Source organism: Aethina tumida, chromosome 1 (assembly GCF_024364675.1).
Source record: "Aethina tumida isolate Nest 87 chromosome 1, icAetTumi1.1, whole genome shotgun sequence".
Classification (NCBI taxonomy): domain Eukaryota; kingdom Metazoa; phylum Arthropoda; class Insecta; order Coleoptera; family Nitidulidae; genus Aethina; species Aethina tumida.
The window spans coordinates 5,977,646-5,995,827 of record NC_065435.1 but is presented as its reverse complement, the minus strand read 5'-3'; the positions used below and the strand labels follow the sequence as shown (position 1 = coordinate 5,995,827).

Genomic DNA, 18,182 nt, shown 5'->3' with positions numbered 1-18,182 from the left:
TGATGTAATAAATATTCATTGGCCGTTTTAAATATAGAGATGACTTTAAAATTGATCCCTGGAAAGTTATCGTCCGGCCCGAAACGGACTGAAAAAGGAATTGCGTTAGATAAAGTGAAGTTAATTGCCACAGTCGAGTTACAAAACAAGTCTAAGGTCGGTGTAAGGTTATCTTCCCGTGTTATTCAATACATTCTTTTTCTGTATTGGTAAACATAAATTAAAACGAGACACTTAAAATTCCACACAATCGATTCAAATTGCCACAGTATTTAACGAAACATGATATTTTCCTCATTGGCGTGACAATAAGATAAAGAGAAAAAAAACCAAATACCAAAGGCATCGATTTAATTAGCCTTAAGCCAGACGTTCAGGAAACGGTTTATTGTTTTCAAGTTAATCTATCCGAGGAAACGAACGAAACGCACACACATCCACCTTAAACATTATTCAAACAATTCGACGATGAATCAGTGTTTCTCGTGATACGGGAACGTTATCAAACCGCTGAACAATTTCACTTGGCGCATTTCTTGTACGTTGTTTTGCCCGTTCGGAATTCGTGAATTGACGTTTGGCTAGCCATGCATTAAAGTTTCTGAATTTCCTTTCCAATAGAAATTAAAAATAATTATTCGAATTATATCATCAGGTTTAAATAAAGAAACAATTAAGTTTAACATTCAAACAATGTAATAACTGTGTGCTGAGGCTTCGACGTACTTCGACTGGCTATTAATAAATAATTGTCACGTTCTGTACATACGAATCTGTCATTATGTTTAGCGGTTTTGCTATTTGATCATTTATTCAGGGGAATGTTATTTAAAATATAATTAATAACTGTGGCAACAATTGTTTTTATATTTAGATGTTTGTAATGATGTTATTTACTTGTTATTTTTATTGTGCATAAGATAAATACGTTAATTACTCTGACGACTTCAAGGTCGGAAAATGGCACAAATTCCAAATAACAATTTTTCTCGCTACAATGTCATAATAATGATGGTACTTTAAAGATGCACTGGCTAAATTTTTATGGAAGGTTATTCTTTGTTCCTTTATTATATTTATTTTTTGTTTAGTTAATTGTTTTGAGTTTAAATACAGAAGAGTTCTAAACTAAAATATGTTTACTCAAAACCTATTTAATCAAACAATCACTGACATAATAATTCTTTAAATAAATTCATGAATAGTATACACAATTGTAATTTGTGAAGGAAAAATGAAATTTAAGAAGAGTACATTTTACTCAATAATCCAGAAGAGTAAACTTGGTTACTTAAGACCTCTCAACCTTATTGACAATTACTAGCAATAAATAATTTATTAATTAAATGAATAAACCAGAAATTATTTTTATTTACTTATTCGTTTTTTAAATTTTACTCATTAATCAATCCAAATCTAAAAACAGACATTTCCTTCATATTTTTCATTATTTTTATTTACTTACTCGTTTTCAGAATTTTACTCATTAATACAGAAAAGTAAATATGATTACTCAGGACTTTTCAATTTTAATTGACAATTACTAATAGAACTAAATAATTCATTAATTAATTTACATGATTAATACCTGAAATTTGAATTTGTAAGGATAAAAGTAGTTAAAAAAGAGTATTTCTAATTTAATAACAAAGTTTTACTTAATATTTTTAATTATTTTTATTTATTTGTCTTTATGGATTTTACTCATTAATCCAGAAGAGTAAATATGATTACTCAAGACTTTTCAATCCTAATTGACAACTAGTGACAGAAATAGGTAATTCATTAATTAATTTACATAAATTATACCTAAAATTCGAATTTATAAGAACATAAGTAGTTAAAAAACCTTGTTTCAAATTTAAAAACCAAATTTTACTTAATATTTTTTATTATTTCTATTTATTTACTCGTCTTTTCAGATTTTACTCCTTAATCCAGAAGAGTAAATAGGATTACTCAAGACTTTGCAATCTTAATTGACAGTTACTAACAGAAATAAATAATTTATTAATTAATTTACATAAAATTTGAATTTGTAGGAAAAAAATAGTTAAAAAAGCATGTTTAAAATTTAAAAACAACATTTTATTCACTATTTTTCATTATTTTTATTATTATTATTTGGCTTTTTGGGTTTTACTCATTAATCCAGAAGAATAATTATGGTTACTCTCAAGACATTTCAGTTCTAATTGACTGTTATTGACAAAAATAAATAATTTATTAATTAATTTACATGAATAATATCTGAAATTTGAATTTGTAAGTACAAAAATAGTTAAAAAAGTGTGTCTAAAATTTAAAAACAAAGTTTTACTTAAAATGTTTAATTATTTTTATTTATTTATTCGTCTTTTTGGATTTTACTCATTAGTCCAGAAGAGTAAATATGATTTACTCAAGACCTTTCAATCTTAATTGACAATTTCTGACAGAAATAAATAATTTATTAACTAATTTACATGAATAACACATGAATTTGAATTTGTAAAAAAAAATAGTTAAAAAAGCATGTTTAAAATTTAAAAACAAATTTTTACTTAATATTTCTATTTATTTATTCGTCTTTTTGGGTTTTACTCATTAATCCAGACTATGATTACTCAAGACACTTCAGTTCTAATTGACAATTATTAACAAAAATAAATAATTTATTAATTATTTTACATGAATAATACCTAAAATTTGAATTTGTAAGAAAAAAAAAATAGTTAAAAAAGCATGTTTAAAATTTAAAAACAAATTTTTACTTAATATTTCTATTTATTTATTCGTCTTTTTGGGTTTTACTCATTAATCCAGACTATGATTACTCAAGACACTTCAGTTCTAATTGACAATTATTAACAAAAATAAATAATTTATTAATTATTTTACATGAATAATACCTAAAATTTGAATTTGTAAGAAAAAAAAAAATAGTTAAAAAAGCATGTATAAAATTTAAAAACAAAGTTTTTCTTAAAATTTTTAATTATTTTTATTTATTTATTCGTTTTTTTGGATGTTACTCATTAATCCAGAATGATAAATACGATTACTCAGGACTTTTCAATCTTAATTAACAATTATTGACAGAAATGAGTAATTTATTAATTAATTTACATGAATAATACCTGAAATTTGAATTTGTTAGTACAAAAATGGTTAAAAAAGCGTATTTAAAATTAAAAAAACAAAATTTTACTTATTTTTATTTATTTATTCATTTTTTTAGATTTTACTCATTAATCCGAAAGAATAATTCAAGATTCAAGGCTTTTCAAGCCTTATTGACATTTACTAACAGAAATAACAATACATAAAATAAAGTTTTGGCTATTGGTTTTGGCAACATAAGTGGTAACATAAAAGTACTGTTATTGATAAATATTGACAGAAATAAATAATTCATTAAATAATTTAAATAAATAATATATAAAATTTAAATTTGTGGGGGCGCAAAACGCTAAAAAAGCATGTTTCATATTAATATACATTTTAGATTTTGAATAATCTCATAAAAATGAATATTGAGCAGTATCAAGTACATAGTCAAACAATGAAGCTGAGCTGAGCCTTCAGACACAACTTCTGTGTGCATTTACACATGTTGTTGAATCAAAAACACTATAAAAAAAGTCACTGAACTAAAAACTGATCTAGATATAAAGCTGCAAACATCGATTAGTTAATATTTAAGTAATTAAGGACAAACTTTGTTGACCTTTTCTCGTAAATATTTGAACGGATAAAACGTTTAAGCACACCATTGTTTCAATACCGTTGGAGCATTTAAATTCGTATTATTGATCCGTAATAAATGAATGAACTAGTTCCAATTGGTTTTATTGACTGTCTCATTGTGATTCATGGATGTTTGGACGATGACGGTCGTGACTTTGCCTGTACGTACACACTTCGTCACGGTTAGCCTGTTGAATTTAATTTTAAGGATTAGAAAACCGACGTGGAATCACGTTATTATTGTTAATGGTGTTCCTCTTCGGTTTATTTATGGGCCGTGAAATTGCAAACGTGTAAAAAGTCATTTTTCGAATCGTGCAACTGTCGGTGGTGGATTCTGTAATGGACCGAAAATAGATTCGTATTTTGGAAAACGACAATGAAAAACATCAATGACGGATGTTAAAACTAATTTGAGTGGGTTGTGTAAATTCTTAGAAATTATGCAAACGTTGTTGCAGCAAGCATTTATTTAAAACTAACCGTTGTTTCAAGGAAACGAATTTAACATGGCGTTTTTGTTGTTAATAAGTTGGAACTGATGGAAATTAAAGATGTTTAAAACTGTATTTGTATTGTTGCAACCAGAAACGTGTCAACTTCATTATAAATTTGTTTGTTTTTAATTATAAATTTAATTGACCCACTTCTCCATTTACCAGATATTGGATCCACCTCTACTAGATTCAAGTCAGATCAGATGTTCATAGAAGCATTTTTGCAGTGGTTCATTAAGGTGGTTTTACCATAAAAGTGTGTCATTTTTTGAAGTGTGTCCATTGTTGGAGCCAACATGATTTACGGTAGTAACCAAGCTATATTTGATACGGATTCCAATGAAATTTATATATAAATTGATAAAGCCCAGCCTTTGTTAACAATAATAAATTGTATCAATTCGATAAAAAGTAATCTATTTAACTAATAATACTAAAATATTTGTTGTATAACGTCAGTTATCAATAATAGAAATTAATTGGTGTTTTTATTTGTCCATTGCAGTCGATAAGGAATTAAGATTAAGGAACTTGAAGGAACGACAAAATGAGGAACGACAAAGGAAACTGGAAGAAATCAAAGCACAAGCACTCGCAGCACAAAGATACAAGGAGCAACAGGAACAAGAGCGCAGACGCAGAACGGAGGAGATGAGATTGAAGGAGGAGGCGCGTAGGGCCCAGGTTGAGGAGAGGAAGCGGGCGATCGACGACGCCGAACGGGATCGATTGCAGTCGATAATGAGGAGGAACACGGAGAGGGAGGCGAGGATCGAGGCGAAACGCAGGAACGAGAAGAGCAACATTGTGTTCGCGTTCGGGTCGTCCACGCCTAGGATGCTGGACCCGATCGATCCGTCCGTGTCGTTTTGGGGACAGAGGAGGGCGACCTCGACGCAAAACATACCGCTGACCTCGTCCTCATCACTGACCAGGAGGCAGTCCGAGAGGGATCTCGACTTTGGAAACAAGAAACGTGCCACTTCTGCTGGCGGATTGGAGCGTTCTGGTGAAAGTAATTGAGATTCATTTTTTATTATATTAGATTGTTTTTATGTTATTTTATTTTTTTCTTCACACACGGTCGAGTGTCGTGGTATTATAGTGGCGATTTTTGTGCAGTGCCGTATGATGTGGTTTTTCAATTTTTTGGCACCGTAGATTTGGTAAGGTTATATTTTTATTTATTTGGGGTTTTGGCACTCCTCCCGCCGGTATATACAACCGAAGAGAAGTTTGACAATAAATAAGCATCAAAGGAAAGAAAATAGAAGATATTTTTCTCAGTATTAAGTATGGGATTTCTTCAGAATTGGTTTATTTCATTCAAGTCAAGCATCATTATTGGAAATAAATCCTTCACCTTTGTTTTTATAACATTTATGAAGTTAAATCTGAAAAAATTCAAAAAGCTCTTAATAAATCTTTCAGTAAATGACTTTAAAGAAGCCTAGTTGCTCAGATAATTACGTCTTTAAAGAACCCAGTACCCGAGAAAAGAAAATTGAAGACATTTTTATCATTATTAAGTATGACAAAATGGAATTTCTTCAGAAAGGGTTCATTAACTATTACTTTCTTCTTAAACTCGAGGATTATTCATCATTGGAACTAAATCCCTCACCTTTATTTTATAACTTTTATGAAGTTAAAATAGAAAATTCAGAAAGCTGTTACTAAATCTTCAGTAATTGTCTTTAAAGAAGTCTAGTTCCTCAGATAATTATGTCTTTGAAGAACCCACTACCAAAGAAAAGAAAATTGGAGACATTTTTGTCAGTATTAAGTATGACAAAATGGAATTTCTTCAGAATGGGTTCATTAACTATTACTTTCTTCTTAAACTCGAGAATTATTCATCGTTGGAACTAAATCCCTCACCTTTATTTTATAACTTTTATGAAGTTAAATTAGAAAATTCAGAAAGCTGTTACTAAATCTTCAGTAATTGTCTTTAAAGAAGTCTAGTTCCTCAGATAATTATGTCCTTCAAGAACCCAACACCAAAGAAAAGAAAATTGGAGACATTTTTGTCAGTATTAAGTATGACAAAATGGAATTTCTTCAGAAAGGGTTCATTAACTATTACTTTCTTCTTAAACTCGAGAATTATTCATCGTTGGAACTAAATCCCTCACCTTTATTTTATAACTTTTATGAAGTTAAATTAGAAAATTCAGAAAGCTGTTACTAAATCTTCAGTAATTGTCTTTAAAGAAGTCTAGTTCCTCAGATAATTATGTCTTTGAAGAACCCAGTACCAAAGAAAAAAAAATTGGAGACATTTTTGTCAGTATTAAGTATGACAAAATGGAATTTCTTCAGAAAGGGTTCATTAACTATTACTTTCTTCTTAAACTCGAGGATTATTCATCATTGGAACTAAATCCCTCACCTTTATTTTATAACTTTTATGAAGTTAAATTAGCAAATTCAGAAAGCTGTTACTAAATCTTCAGTAATTGTCTTTAAAGAAGTCTAGTTCTTCAGATAATTATGTCTTTGAAGAACCCACTACCAAAGAAAAGAAAATTGGAGACATTTTTGTCAGTATTAAGTATGACAAAATGGAATTTCTTCAGAAAGGGTTCATTAACTATTACTTTCTTCTTAAACTCGAGGATTATTCATCATTGGAACTAAATCCCTCACCTTTATTTTATAACTTGTATGAAGTTAAATTAGAAAATTCAGAAAGCTGTTGCTAAATCTTCAGTAATTGTCTCTAAAGAAGTCTAGTTCCTCAGATAATTATGTCTTTGAAGAACCCAGTACCAAAGAAAAGAAAATTGGAGACATTTTTGTCAGTATTAAGTAGGACAAAATGGAATTTCTTCAGAATGGGTTCATTAACTATTACTTTCTTCTTAAACTCGAGGATTATTCATCATTGGAACTAAATCCCTCACCTTTATTTTATAACTTTTATGAAGTTAAATTAGAAAATTCAGAAAGCTGTTACTAAATCTTGAGTAATTGTCTTTAAAGAAGTCTAGTTCCTCAGATAATTATGTCCTTCAAGAACCCAATACCAAAGAAAAGAAAATTGGAGACATTTTTGTCAGTATTAAGTATGACAAAATGGAATTTCTTCAGAATGGGTTCATTAACTATTACTTTCTTCTTAAACTCGAGAATTATTCATCGTTGGAACTAAATCCCTCACCTTTATTTTATAACTTTTATGAAGTTAAATTAGAAAATTCAGAAAGCTGTTACTAAATCTTCAGTAATTGTCTTTAAAGAAGTCTAGTTCCTCAGATAATTATGTCCTTCAAGAACCCAACACCAAAGAAAAGAAAATTGGAGACATTTTTGTCAGTATTAAGTATGACAAAATGGAATTTCTTCAGAAAGGGTTCATTAACTATTACTTTCTTCTTAAACTCGAGAATTATTCATCGTTGGAACTAAATCCCTCACCTTTATTTTATAACTTTTATGAAGTTAAATTAGAAAATTCAGAAAGCTGTTACTAAATCTTCAGTAATTGTCTTTAAAGAAGTCTAGTTCCTCAGATAATTATGTCTTTGAAGAACCCAGTACCAAAGAAAAAAAAATTGGAGACATTTTTGTCAGTATTAAGTATGACAAAATGGAATTTCTTCAGAAAGGGTTCATTAACTATTACTTTCTTCTTAAACTCGAGGATTATTCATCATTGGAACTAAATCCCTCACCTTTATTTTATAACTTTTATGAAGTTAAATTAGCAAATTCAGAAAGCTGTTACTAAATCTTCAGTAATTGTCTTTAAAGAAGTCTAGTTCTTCAGATAATTATGTCTTTGAAGAACCCACTACCAAAGAAAAGAAAATTGGAGACATTTTTGTCAGTATTAAGTATGACAAAATGGAATTTCTTCAGAAAGGGTTCATTAACTATTACTTTCTTCTTAAACTCGAGGATTATTCATCATTGGAACTAAATCCCTCACCTTTATTTTATAACTTGTATGAAGTTAAATTAGAAAATTCAGAAAGCTGTTGCTAAATCTTCAGTAATTGTCTCTAAAGAAGTCTAGTTCCTCAGATAATTATGTCTTTGAAGAACCCAGTACCAAAGAAAAGAAAATTGGAGACATTTTTGTCAGTATTAAGTAGGACAAAATGGAATTTCTTCAGAATGGGTTCATTAACTATTACTTTCTTCTTAAACTCGAGGATTATTCATCATTGGAACTAAATCCCTCACCTTTATTTTATAACTTTTATGAAGTTAAAATAGAAAATTCAGAAAGCTGTTACTAAATCTTCAGTAATTGTCTTTAAAGAAGTCTAGTTCCTCAGATAATTATGTCCTTCAAGAACCCAACACCAAAGAAAAGAAAATTGGAGACATTTTTGTCAGTATTAAGTATGACAAAATGGAATTTCTTCAGAAAGGGTTCATTAACTATTACTTTCTTCTTAAACTCGAGAATTATTCATCGTTGGAACTAAATCCCTCACCTTTATTTTATAACTTTTATGAAGTTAAATGTGAAAAATTCAAAAAACTATTAATAAATCTTCAGTAATTGTCTTTAAAGAGGCCTAGTTCCTCAGATAATTACGTTCTTGAAGAACCCAATACCAAAGAAAAGAAAGTAGTATTAACTATGGCAAAATGGAAGACTCAAAAAATTATTAATCGATCTTCAGTAATTGTATTTAAAGAAGTCTAGTTCTTAAGATAATTTCATCCCCGAAGAAGTCAATACCAAAGAAAGGAAAATGGAAGAAAATTATGTCAGTACTAAGTATGACAGAATGGAATTTCTTCAGAATAACTTTCATAACTATTAATTTTACTTTAGATTCAATGATAACATTGGAATAAATTCAGTTTAGTAATATTTTATGAAGGTAAATCTGGAAAAAAAGGGCAGTTATCTTAAAAAATGCAGACATTTTGATCCTATAAGAAACCAATATCAAAGTAAAGAAATGGAAGATAATCGCATTAATATTAAGAATGACAAAATATAAAGAGATTCCATCAAGTATTAAATTCTTCTTAAATTCAAGGAGCCAACTGAAATAAAATCCTCCGAGGCAAGAACTAAAACAGATTTTTATGCCCCACGACATGTAAAACTTTCAGTGCTCACTAAATAATTTCCCAGGTTTTAGCCAACACGTCCGCAATTTTTAACCAACATACTTATTAATTTTACACACCTCTAACTAATTAAAATATTCGATGGTGGTGTCATTAAAGGATGCTTATTTTTAGCGGTTTGCGAATTTCAGGCTGCGCCCAGAGCAAATTAATTAGACATCAGGCGTGCACGGCGTCCGTCCCACATTCGATTTAATTAATTACGGGAACGGGGGGAGAGAAAAAAATTTAAACGTTGGTTATGGTTAACATTGTTTATGCCGGCGTAGTGTGGCCCCACCTCTCGAAAACATTATTTCGGACTACACGCGAACACACCGCACTATCGATCTACACCGAAGCCGACAACGTGAGAACGTCACATGTTTATTGAGCAAAAAATGAATTATGTCCTTCCTTGTTGTATTGTGTGTGCAATGGTGATGGGTATTGGGGGGCGAACGTTAAGGAACGTGCTCACCAAAACTTGAGGGCAGTTCCTTTGCGGTTGCCTCCAGGCACTGTACAAGAGTTTTTGAGGCACCTTTTAGACTTAAGACTTTGCACCAGTGTGTGTTAATTTGGAAATAAAAGCTCCGCAAACTAAAAATTAAGAAAAATCAGTACTTTGCTGTACTACAAGTATATGTATTATGCCAATTTGGTGACGAGTTGATTATGTTGTCCTCCGTGTGGGTATTCCATCGTTTTTTCGCTTTTGTTGGCTCTCTGTAATACACGACAATTCGAGACTGTTGTTTGATTAAAAAATCTAATCTCAAGTCGATTTCGACATGTAGCTTCAAGGACAGTGCTTTACAATCGATTTTAACCCAGATGATAACTAAAATGTTTTTATCTACCTCAAAAAATATATATATTGAGGGCTATAAAAACGTCGATTGACGTTGGTTTTTACAGTTAGATTAAAGTTTTTAAACAAGGTCGATTGAACATTCTAATTATTTTTGGTTCAGTGGATTTCTTAATTCATAAATACAGTTTTCCAATTTTATCGCATCGTTTTCATTAGCACGAACAACTGTTGTTCACTATATTAAATATTTATGAATTTTCTAATGCTCTTATCTTTATAGTTTTAGTTTTGTACCCGAATTTCTATTTACCATAAAAACAGTTAATGAAATCGATTTGAGATTGATTTTGGTCTGGTGGTAGAGGTAATACAAGGATATTGATTTGCAGTCTTTATTTCTTGATTTTGATGGATGCACATCTTAAAAAAATGGAGATAAATACGGAAACTAGGTTACTAGTTAAAGTGCAGGTAGTACCAAATAATTAAACAGTAGAGTTAAATGGTTAAGATAAGCTTCTTCGGAAGTCACCTTCTTCAGCCAAATGAATGAGGTCTTCTGTTAGTATTGTTTCCATCTCCACCATCCTCAAGTGGGATGCGTCGTCCTCCGATCAATTTGAAGAAATAACTGTGACGAAAGAACGAAATCAATTGACTTGTGCAAAAGGGTAGAACTGGTGTACTTAGGAGTGAAATTCTTGTTAGCAGGTAGTACCCCCACGACGCCCGCAGGCTGTGCGAGTGGATATACGGGCCGTAGGCGTACGGACTTAACGCCCACAATACTATCTTCTAGAGACTCGTCATTCACGTCTTCCCGCAAATCGCTAAACCAATCGCCAGGTAGGGCATACTCGATGACCCGTTTAGATCAGCTGTCCAAGCCGAGGAAAAGGCCCGATATGCCCGCCCTGTCCGAGTCATCGTTCACATCCCGTCCTTTATCCTCGACCCATCTATCCTCGGTAACACGTAGCATGAGCCACCTAGCTGTAAGTAAAGGTCCCACCTCGCCAAGTAGGAAGCCACTAAATAAGACAGATAGCAGAAGTATGCATCAGTTAAACGTTGATGGACTGGCTCCGCCGAGGAGCACGCGCGCCACTCAATTAAGACAGCAGAAATTGTATGCATCCTCTAACTGCAGCGAGGGTACGTCTAATATCAACAAACTCTTTATCCTACCCCCCTCGTACGAATTCCACGAGTATTTCAATAGCATACCGAACATCTGTGTGTAACTTCCAGTCTTCTAACGCTTCTAGTCCCGGTGGTCTTAGGTCGGTGATTGGTCTTAGGTCCAGGTAGTAACTTTAACCGTTTCTGGTTGAGCATTTCTCTTATTTGGCTGTTGTGTGACCAAATTGGTGGGTCTTAGCTCAAGGAAATTGTCTGGAAACTTCATTGGTTTTGTTGGAAATTGATGAAGAGCAATATGCTAGCTAGCTATTCTTTGTAGGATTCACATTTAAGTACACTGCTTGCTTTTGGACATCACATACTATTATAGTAGTTAGTGGGGTCACCAATTATATAAGAACTGACTAAATTTTATGTTACCTAAGGTTGTTATTAGTTATTAAAATAAGAAGAATATTGCTCAATTTCATTTCATTCAATGCCAATGTCCAATATTAGTTTTCAGATATTTTTTGAGGCTTGCCAGTTTTCAAGCACCACGTGCTAAGTCAAAAAGGATGATTAACTAGAGACGCCCATTTATTCTGGTTAACCTATTAATCGAACCTATAATACAAATGGCTAACAATAACTAATCTGTAACAACTTTTTAACAGTTTGTGTAGCTTTTAACCTTAGTTTATGTATCAAGTAAGTCACTTTTTATTTTTATTCACTTGTATGGTGGTGGCTCATTGTTCCATCTTCCTTATTTCCATACCTAACTATGTAAGGATTCATTTTGCTAAATTCAGTAACCATATAACCCCAGCGATTACTAAAGCCCAATATAATTAGTTATCATGTATTTGGAAAATGATCCCTTACCTTTGAAACACGTCTAACAACCATCCACGAGAAGTAAATTTTGAATGTTTGTTAGACCTTCATCTAAGTGTTTTTTGTGTTTTAATAAACTTTTTCTGGGTTTAGCATCATCAAGACCGAGTAGTTCTATGAGCCAACAGAGCACAACTAGTATAGCTAGTTCGGTGAACGTTAGGCATCGACCAAATGTGACCAGGAAACAGCGACCGGTCAGTATAGCTGTGACCGGAGTGTCTGTTAACGAGCCAAGGAACTACCATCACGATAAGGACAACAAACCTCCAATACCCAGACAGAGGAAGTCCATAAGTAAACCGAGTGACAACAAGACCACGGCCACCAAGGCTAAGCCAAAATCACCGGTGGACAACACACAGAAGACGCTGACGTCCACCAACAACACCAATCAAATAGTTAATAACAAAGTTAAAAAGGACCCGGACGATAATAAAACACAAAAACCGCCAGACACAACTGCCTCAGAAGCCAAAACCGAACCTCAAATCATAGAAAATCCTCCGGAGAATAAAGAAAACACCGCACCAAATGATACAATCAAAGAGTAAGTACCAGCCCCCGCGTTTTGACGTGGATTAACGTTGTTCCCTTCGCAGAAACAAAGTAGTTAGCGAAACAATCGACAGCCAGCCGGAGAAGGGCGACGCCGAAAAGGAGGTGCCCGAAGCGGAGCTGATCCAAGTGGCGAGCGAAGAGAAGCCCAAACCCGCCGAGCCCGCGAAACAGCAGGAGGCGCCGGTGCCGGCGGTCGCCGAGCCCGCGCCCAAGGAGAAAACGCCACCGCGCGACGAGAAGTCGCCACCACGCGACGAGACCAACAATGAGAACGGCCCGGCGTCGAACAACGTGGACGCCACCGCCAACAACGAGATGACCAGTTCGATGACGAAGTCGAGGATCACGACGGAGGAGGAGGCGAAGGCGGCGCTGGCCGAACGGCGACGTCTGGCCCGCGAGGAAGCCGAGCGCCAGGCCGAGCTGGAGAGGCTCAGGGTGGAGGCGGAGATACAGGCGGAGCAGGAGCGACAGCGGAAGGAGGAAGAGCAAATTCGGGCGCTGATCGAGGAGCAGAAGGCCCAGGAGGAAAAGAGATTGCAAGAGGTTGGTCTCGGGTGCATTATTTGGTTTTATACCACTGATTTGTGTTGTTTCCAGGCTATTCTCGAAGCACAAAAGAGAGAAGAAGAGGAGCGGTTGAAGCGGGAAGAGGAGGAGAGGCTGAAGTTGCTGAAGGAGGAGGCGGAGAAGCGGGCGAGGGAGGAACAGGAGAGGCTGAAGGCGGAGCTGGCGGAGAGGCTGAAAAATGAAGAGAAGGAGCGCGAGATGCGACGCAAGCGTGTGGAAGCCATCATGTCTAGAACCAGAGGAAAAACGAATTCCAATTCGCCACAAGTGAGTATAATTACATTTCCCATTTCTCAAGCAATTTAATCACCATTTCTTGTTCACAGTTTTATTATTAATATTGATTGCCCGTGTTACTTGGGATTTAATTAAGATAATTATTCATTAGCAGCATTCTAGAAATACATTGTAAAGCAGTTATGGCAATTTAACGATACTAAATTGCTTAAATGCGCGAAGTTATGCCAGTCTCCATATAAGTTAATTGATGCATAATTGTTTTCAGAATTCCGAAGATAAAAATGAGAATAAGTCTGAAAACGAGTTGAATGGAACGAAGCCGGCGGAAGAGAACGGCACTAAGAACGGCAAGGACGTGGAAATTGTTGATAATATGTAGGTATAACGCTAAGTGACTATCGAAAAGTGTTAACGTGTAACGTGGTTTTGTTGTTGCAGAATTCCAGATGAATCGGTTAAGAACGCGAATAATGTAACAATAGACACAATAAATAGCACGGATTCGATAAATTCAAATAATTCATGGCAGGCCACACCACAGTACGGTAATGTCATTATGAATAACAATAGTTGAAGGAAACAATTATCCGTATTTTTCAGATTCATTGATGTAAGCCTCTGATGTAGTAATATATATAAATATTATAATAAATGAATATAGAATTGCCCTTATCCCAATAATTTTTGAAATTAATTTATTTTATATTGCATGAGTTATATACACTCATAGGTAGTTAGTTAGGTTCTAGTTAAGTTAATATCAAATTATTAATGTCTGCACTATGTGTGTATATATCCTGATGGTGCAAAAAAAAGAAGAATGGCAACTTCTTATTGGTTATACATATGTTATTAATATATCCCATTTTATTAATTTATACAAGTCTAGTTTGTAGAAATCCCACGACGATGCTTTTGCTTTTTTGCAAACTTATACCGACACACGATTATGAAAAAAAGTACACAAGCACTCTGTTATGTGTAATACTTTAAATAATGCCCCTAAAGTCACACCAACATTAATTTTAAACCGGTTATAAAAAATTACATATGAATAGAAAATAGAAATGTTGATGGTGGTGTGGTTTAGGGGAGGGCATAAATTGAACACACGCAATAATTTACCTAACCTAAGTATATTTAGATTAGTTTAGATAGATAATCAATTTGAAAGACTATGAATTTTTGTATTTTTTTAAATTATTAATTATTATTGAATTAATACAATGGGGTATGTGTGTATTTATACATGTGACTGAGAAAAATAATCTGTTCTACTATGATTTGTCCCGATCTAAAGCAATATACAATGTGATTTTCAACATTTCAGTATTTCGAGTATTTGTTTTTGATCGGGAGGAAATGAGAAAATTTTTTTCTTCCAGCTCGGTCGATACTAGTCATCTTGATTTTATGTTAAATTTGTTGTGTAATGTTATTATATACTGCTAATTGTTGGAAATTTTATACTATCATCCAACTAATATATATACCAGGCCGTAAAACGATTTTACTGCATTTTAAGAGTATTAAATTCATGTTTTTTTGTTGATAATGTCACGGAAAAGGGTCATTTTGTTATTAGCCTAAATAATATATTTTCAAATACTGTTTCATTAATGGAAATCTGTTAGTGTGTTATAGGTTTTTGTATAGATTAGATTTAAAAATGGTTAACAATGACATACGACAGTAATTAATTAGTATGAAGAAAAAAAAATCTTTCCTATAACTCAATTAGAGGGTATAATATCCATTGTGTATTAAATTTACTACTTATGGCAATTATATGAAATTGAATATCCATTTAAATCCCTTTATGTGGTTTTCAAACACAGTAAAACGCTTGTTAAAAGTGCTTAATAAATGTAAAATTTATTTATGATTCTATATTAAGATTTTTATTTCGTTATTTTTCAAATTATTAAACGTATTAAATATAAAATATTTATAATATGATTGGCCTAAAAGCAGTAAATGTGATGTTTTACTTAAGTTGAAGTTGGTGTGATCAAATATGTTTAATAATTTGAAAATTCCCCGATTTCCCGACGACATGCGACAGTAATAATAGGCTTAAGAAATGCTAAAGGTAAGTAAAATAACAATATTAAAAATATTTCTGATGTTAGCATATAATGAAAATATTTTTGGCCATTATATACTGCTAATTTATAATTAAGTAAATTTAATATTATGCGATGATATATAGTATTGGGTCATTGACATAAGTTATAGTCTCAAGGTTAAGAAATTAATCAATTAGAACCGGGTACACTAAGTAAAATTTACAATCGAGTGACAGCACTCAATTAAAGATTTACAATGTTCAATAATTAACATTTTTTGTGTAATGATATTTGGTGTCTTAGTCATTACAAAAAATGGATTAATTGATTTTAAATTAACTTTTACTTTGTTGAACTTCACTACTATATTAATAAATTTGATAATTACATAGTGAATAAATATTGATTGTCCCTATTAGACTTGGAACAGTTCAATGGTTTTATTTTGAGGATTTAATTTATTATTAATTAAACAAATAAATGAAAGCAAATTGTTTTTATTTAAGAGATGTACTATTATGTAGTATTTAATGAATAATTGAAACACATCACATCTGAACTATATTGATTGATCTGAGGTTGAGTTATTGTATTTAAAATCTTACATGTTTTAAGAGTTGTTTTGATCAAACCTCTTATTAGCTGCATAAATGTACCCTTAGCCGTATATTTTTCTTCATAATTATAAATAAATTATGGTGGTTCACACATCAGGGTATTTTTAAAATTGAATATAGGCAATTATTACACACCTCTGTTACATTGGTTGCCTATAATAAACTAAATTATACAGTGTACAATTATTTTACTCTGTTATAAGTTGTAAAGACACAATAATGTTCTTTGTTTTTTAAAAACCACAGATTAAGGCGACATGTGCCACAAATAGACCTATTAGATGAGATACAAATAGTTGTTCTTTGAGATACAAATACGTTTAAGTATTTGGTGTGTCCAGGCACTGTCGCCCTCTTTTCACATTACCTGACACTATTAATTTAAATTTGTGATAACAACAGGCGCCCCTGCTGTGTACTACACTTTTGTAACAGGAGGCGCCAGGGAGTCACAGAAGAATGTTTTGGAAGTTAAGAAATTTTAAAAAATTCTTATTGATTTTTGAATTATTGACACAGAATCAATCATCTAGGGTGTATATTATAAATGTGAGCTGTATAACTTGAACTAGATTGTAGTGTTTATTGGTTGTTTCTGTTATAGTTGTGTCAACTATGCAACTGGTGAATATAATTTTATTTTTTAAAAATTTTTTACTTTATGGTTTTTCATTGCTCTCTGTGAATTTAAATCAATTATTTACTAGTGGTCTTTTGTTTGTTATAATTATTTAATTGGCTGTAATTTATTTATTGAAACTGTAAGAAAAATTATAATTGAGCATCACAAGACTGAATAAAACAAAAAGAGATGGCTAATGAAAAAAATTGTTCCAAAAACTTGAAAGAAAATCGATAACAGGATAATGTAAATGTCAAAAAACAATCTAATCGTATCGTCAAAAGAAATTAAAGCCAACCTGAAGGAAATGGTACTTACTGAAATTAATTCAAGGACTGTGAGAAGATGGTTAGTGGATGGGGATTCGTTTGACCCCTGACCTACAAGAAAAACCAATTCCAGTCAAGTCCAATTTTGACTTACTCAGGATCATATTCGCTGGACTACAGAATACTAGCTAGACTACAGTTTTTAGTCTAAATTTAATTTATAAAAAATTATTATTCTGCTTATGTTTAACATTTTACAAGGATAAAAGTACACAAAATTTTGTTATTCTATGGTGGGGGTGCTTAGATTCTTCTGGTGTAACCTCCTTAGACTGATTTATGTAGGGATATATTAAACAACTATTTGCCTCCATATATTGAAGAAATGGTGCTCTTAATAAATGTGTTTCAACATAAAAACAATCCCAAACACATGGATTGGTTAAAAGACCAAAGCATCGATGTTTTGTCTTGTACGTCACAATCTCTAGTTATCAACCCTATAGGAAACATTGAATATCACGTTTATAATCAACTTCGACATAAACATTTTATAGATTTAAATGAAGTCATCCCAGCAATTCAAGAACCTTGAAGGAACATAGACTTGTATATTCGGAGAATGGTCGACTCTATGCCTTGGAGATGGACCGAAATTATAAAACAAAAAGAATATTATACATAGTGTTAAATTTAATTAAATAACACAAGTTTAATTAATAAAAATCCCTTTCAAAATTAAAGTAACTGTATTTATATCTTTTGCTTAGCGTTCAGTTAATTTTGTGATCGACTGTATAAAAACAATTTCGAAAATATTTATCGAATGCTAAATAAAAAATCAACTTCATCAATTATTAATAATTCCATCTGTGAACTCGTTAACGTTATTTAAAATCTATTTTTATCCTCCAAACAAAATACGGCAAAATTGGCTGGTCGATGTATTTTGTGAAGCGAAATAAATCTGCTAAAAATTAACTAACTAATTAATTGTCGGCTGAATTGGTTCTCGCTTTTTCACCGTAGTAGGCAATGTGTTGATAAAACTCAAAGGTTAATTGGCATTATCACTTCAACGCTGTGA

At 32.2% G+C, this 18,182-nt stretch overlaps 1 protein-coding gene across 9 annotated transcripts in view; it reads left to right on the top strand.

Moving 5' to 3' along the window:
- The window catches only part of LOC109594906 (ensconsin-like), a 45,568-nt gene extending 30,160 nt beyond the window's left edge, over window positions 1-15,408 (top strand). For 3 of the 9 annotated variants that reach the window (XM_049961965.1, XM_049961964.1, XM_049961962.1), the window contains 7 exons: window positions 4,732-5,241; window positions 10,834-11,280; window positions 12,241-12,697; window positions 12,750-13,254; window positions 13,309-13,545; window positions 13,784-13,893; window positions 13,957-15,408. In XM_049961965.1, the coding sequence (XP_049817922.1) occupies window positions 4,732-5,241; window positions 10,834-11,280; window positions 12,241-12,697; window positions 12,750-13,254; window positions 13,309-13,545; window positions 13,784-13,893; window positions 13,957-14,092 (2,402 nt within the window). In that variant the 3' untranslated portion in view covers window positions 14,093-15,408. Of the gene's footprint in view, window positions 1-4,731; window positions 5,242-10,833; window positions 11,281-12,240; window positions 12,698-12,749; window positions 13,255-13,308; window positions 13,546-13,783; window positions 13,898-13,956 lie in introns of all 9 variants that reach the window. The other 6 variants (XR_007547091.1, XM_049961963.1, XM_020010173.2 and 3 more) reach the window with 6 other exon arrangements.
- The last annotated feature ends 2,774 nt before the right edge of the window (window positions 15,409-18,182 follow it).